Genomic DNA, 4,818 nt, shown 5'->3' on the forward strand with positions numbered 1-4,818 from the left:
AATTTTAAGAAGCAATTGCTTAGTTTTTATTCATAAGGTCCAAAGGCTTTTGCATAGTCAAAGTTTTGCATCGTATTTTTATCGGTCTACACGTGCGGGATATCGCATGCGTCGTCACGCGAACGAGACTTTCCTGCACGTGAAGACGGTCGGTGATACATTCTCAATTGTCAACCTTTATTCCAACGCAAGTTAACAGACAATCGATATTGGGATAATTGGAAACAATCGATGCTATCGGTAGTGCCATTTATTGTGTTCCATCTCTATTCAAATCCCTGTGAGTCGATTTATTTTTGACGTTCAGAACGAGGAGTCAAAACAAAACTATGGAAAAGGAAATGTTTAATCCAACATCATCAATAGTCACAGCTTTGTGCTCATATTTACTTGAAAAACCGATTCTATTTCCTGCAGCAGACCTACCGAAAAATGTATTCAGTTTCATTCGTGTACATAGAGAAAAATTGGAACCCCATGGCGAATTCAGCTTTCCCTGTAGTCTAGATTTATGGAAGAACTGTTGTAAGGAAACAGGCTACAAGATTCGTGAAGTTGCATTTGCAATGTTTACGGAGGGGGAGGAAGATACTTCTAATGCAGCAAAACAAAAGTTTCTGAATGCGGCTGCATGCTGGGAATTTCCAATTGAACGAATACGTATTGATAAAGAGCGTTGTTTCTTGTTTCTACAGCGGCGTGTAGCAATGGGAATGCTGCTTCGAGAAGTGTTAAAAGAAAAAACTCATACACGAAGATATGGCAACCTAAAAAAGGATCCTAACCTTTGTGTATTGATAAGCTCTACTAAACAACCAGAAGAGGAAGTTAAAGAACTATCGTTTTATCGTGCAAAACTTTTAGAAGCAATTTTGCGCAGAGTTTTAGAATACTCCCAGTGGACTGTGGTAACAGAAGAGGACGGTATCGATGCCAAAAAAGGTAATGGTCCATCTGTTTTGCAATTGACTGTAACAAGTACTGCTGGCAAACCATTGCCACATCCAACGGTTATTCCCCCTAGTAAGTTGAGATACGCAACAATACGTAGTGGTTTAGTCATTGATCCGCTTACCGGAAAAATGACCAAATTGAAAACCAGTGAGTACCTAAGGTATACTATCATTTACATACACATACATACATATATACATATCGCATACCTTCCTCAAAATAGGTACAACTCAAAAAGAGGTAAAAGAGTAATTTTCTAGTTAGAAAATATAATCATAAAGAAAAAAACTTGCATTAATTGGAGACGGATTGGCGGCCGCTGTGGTGTAGTGGTAAGCAGTGCGCGCTTCCACTCCGCAGGGTCTGGTTTCAAAAGGTTTTTTCTTAACAGCGGTCACCCCTCGGCAGGCAATAGTTGTGTTTTTTTACAAATTATCCAGTAACTTGCCAGTAACTCTCCAGTAACTTTATTTCTAAGAATTCGCTCTCATAGAAAACATTTGCAAAAAAGTACGCGAACGCTTTTCCAGTAATAATTTGCAAGTTTCATGAACAGCTGATAAATTGGTTGTTTATTCGCAGCAAATTCCTTATAAAACAATATATTTTGTATTTAAATAGGTTTATTGTGTGAAATTCAACAATAAAAAGCCACGAAAAGTTTCCTTATTAGTTTAAATTTCATCCAGCAACATGCGATCAGCTGTTTTTCGTACTGGCAAATTCTTACAAGTAAAAATTTATCCAGTAAAATCCAGTAAAAACTTGCAACTTCAGCTGTCATTTTTCGCTCTCTCAATTTCCCCTACTTTGCAAGTTTTTGCGTACGAAAACGCCAAAACATGAAAATTCGTAAAAACTTTTACTGGATTTTACTGGAAATGAGTAAAAAAACGCAACTAATGGCAGACCTCCGATTGTATTTCTGACATGAAAAACAGATTCTCATAAAAATACAATCGCCGTTCGCAGTCTGCGTAAAACAGTAGGTCTCTCCCCTTTGTGTGACAACATCAAAGCGCACGCTACAAATCGGAGGAGAAGCTCGGCCAAGCACTAAAATATGTGTAAGCGCCAATTTATTATTATTAAATCCTGCGAAATGATTTATGCAAAAAATCTACATAAATAACTATATTTTAAGTTGTGCCTCTTTTGAAGAGGGTGTGCGATATGTATGCCTATATATATGCCCATGATGTATATTCTATTTTACAGTTGTCGTTCGAATGATATGTGTTTAATGGCTATGCACAAATATGGTGTTCGGGTAAAAGACGATTCAAGGTTTAACGCGTTATTGACGCGCTTAGGTGCAGCGGCAGTCACTGTTGACTTAATGGAAGTACGTTTTTCAAGTCCAGTACAAATAATTCGAAGTGGAAAAGGAAGCACAAAAGGTACATAAAAATGTGCATGCATACATATCGTGTCCTAATCAGTGCGAAAGACACTATTTGAAACTTTAGATATTTCGTTACTTGGCTCTCTCAAACGTTCATATACCAAAGTCCCATTTCAAAAAATACCAGATTTATTAGTGTTTTTAACCGACTCCAAAAAAGGAGGAAGGTTTTCAATTTTTTATGTATGCCACTGGATAAGTTTGGACGTTTTCGATATTGTTTTGTTTTTATCGGAAAGGTGTTACCTCAAGGGTGGTTCCACACTACTATGGCTTAGTTACGATCATTGTATCATGAAGAAATTAATGGTATTCATTGAACTCAGTGGTTACGAAATTTCAAAAGAAAATCGGTAAAGTAATGCTGCGCCCACAGAGGAGTATTTGCATAGTAAAACCGGTTAAAGTTATTTTATGTGTTTTTCTACGCAGTAATTAAATAAATCATGAAAATTAACCATAATAAGGGATTTATAGAATACAAATTACTAATTACACTTATCTTAGGATCATTATCGTCAAAAATTTAGTTATATTCAGTTACCATAAGTCCACAAAAAACTTTTTCAGAAAAAGACAAGAACGCAATTCCTTTCCTACTAGAACATACATATTTATCGACGAGTTCGGATATGCACTTCGTCCTTATAGACCGACTCTTGATTGCGAATAACTGCGAATTGTGCAAAAATTTTCGTTACTGAAGTTATGATGCTTTTTCAAATTCAATTAAATAAATAACTTAAAAATAAAAAAGAATTCGGTAAATTGTTTTAAGGACATAATCGTTCTCGCCGAAGCCGATTGGAGACAATTGGCCAGATTTATAATTAAAGGGTATTCGGAATTCGTTTTCTTATATTTTTAAGTTGTTAAGTCAGATGAAGAAAAAAAAAAAACTAGCGATGGATCGGGGTTTTTCATGGATCTTTGACGAATGGTATTCAATAGTTACGTAACTTTTACCAAATTAAAGGACAAACTTATACCTGTTAATGCGATTAATCTTACAACTAAACATTGAACATTTCTGTAAATGAAATCCAAAATTACAATTTTACGGCTCAACGTGTTGCGTCCTTCAAAAATCAAAATAGAGCACATGCGAGCAAATTATTTTTCTTTAATTGCTCAAAGATAACTGTATTTACATATATTGCAAGGAACAAAACTTTAACAAACCTTGATAAGTAAACAAAAATACCAATTTTTAAAAATATTCAACCAAAATAACTAATTTTGAATTTTCTAAAAGAGGGCATATTACAAGCAGTTTACATAAATTTAGTCTTAAGTGATAGAAATGGCCCTATTCGTCCATGTTCAAAAGGTGTTTTTTTGAAAAAAGTCTTCAGTCAGAAACAGGTAGAACGACTGAAAGCGTGGAGAAAAAAAAACTATCACAACATTGACTATTTTCAGGTTTACATATGTCAAATGGAAAGCAGCGGAGGGAGTTTTCATGGCCATCATTCAGTAGATCAGGTATTTAGCTTTAGGAATAGTATCTTTTGCTGGACTTTTGCAACAATTGGTAAATCTGACTTTAGACCGATTTTTCTGCATAACTACTCCTATGTGCGCCGTGAAGATATCTTTCACATTTTTTTTTTTAAGAAATCGTACAGAAAGTTTATTTTTATAAGATTTTCTTTGAAATTCCCATTTGCGTTACTCCTAAAGATTTCGTTAAAATTTCGGGAACTTTCGTTAGTAGGGGATATATGTACATAATATTTATTTATACTGCAGCAAACTAAATGAACGTTAATGCTTTCATTTAACAGGCGCTGCATTTATTTTGTATAACTCCGCGCGGCTTGAATCATTGCTTCGGCGATTTGATGAAAAAGTGGAAAACGGTGACTATGGAGACCTGCCCTCCCTGGATAATATTGATTGGACTTTACTTGACGAAGAAGTAAATGGCTTCTTTACATTTACCGCGAATTCTGTACACTTGACAGGTTCTTAATTTTGACTATTTGTCAAAAGAACTACGACTAAAACTATGCTGCAAAAAAATTTAATTTTAGGCGCTTTAAAAATGCACAACAAATTTAGTAAAATACAGACGAAGTCTTAGCGGCATAGTTTAATGCGAAAATGTTTGAAAATAGAGCTGGATTATTTGTCAAGTGCACAGAATAGCAATCTAACATCAATCGAAAGAAACTGTAAAAAAAAACGAGAATTTTCTATTCTAGGAAGAATGGCAACTAGTGTTTAGCTATATATTTGCATTTCCGAACTTAATTGAAAACTGTTTGGAACGGATAGAAAAAGGGATATGTGCCGTTCACACTATCATTCGATTTCTTGGAGATTTGGCTTCGCTCTTCAGTGTCTATTATCGACGCATACGCATTCTGACTGTAAGCGATATTTGAAAATATTAAATGGAGTTATCTGTTTTTTACTATATTCTTTACATTTGTAGCAAGAAACGCGTAAACACT

At 35.0% G+C, this 4,818-nt stretch overlaps 1 protein-coding gene across 1 annotated transcript; it reads left to right on the forward strand.

Moving 5' to 3' along the window:
- Positions 1–192: 192 nt before the first annotated feature.
- Positions 193–4,811, forward strand: LOC118750661 (the record flags this gene model as incomplete). The annotated part of the gene is given in 5 exon segments (XM_036485394.1): positions 193–1,114; positions 2,173–2,354; positions 4,147–4,280; positions 4,567–4,734; positions 4,800–4,811. Coding segments are annotated over 5 exon segments (1,281 nt in total), but the record flags the coding sequence as incomplete, so codon positions are not given.
- Positions 4,812–4,818: the final 7 nt, after the last annotated feature.

The sequence above is a fragment of the Rhagoletis pomonella genome, unplaced genomic scaffold (genome assembly GCF_013731165.1).
Source record: "Rhagoletis pomonella isolate Grant_MI unplaced genomic scaffold, Rhpom_1.0 Rhpom_scaffold_00347, whole genome shotgun sequence".
In the NCBI taxonomy this organism is placed as follows: Eukaryota; Metazoa; Arthropoda; class Insecta; order Diptera; family Tephritidae; genus Rhagoletis; species Rhagoletis pomonella.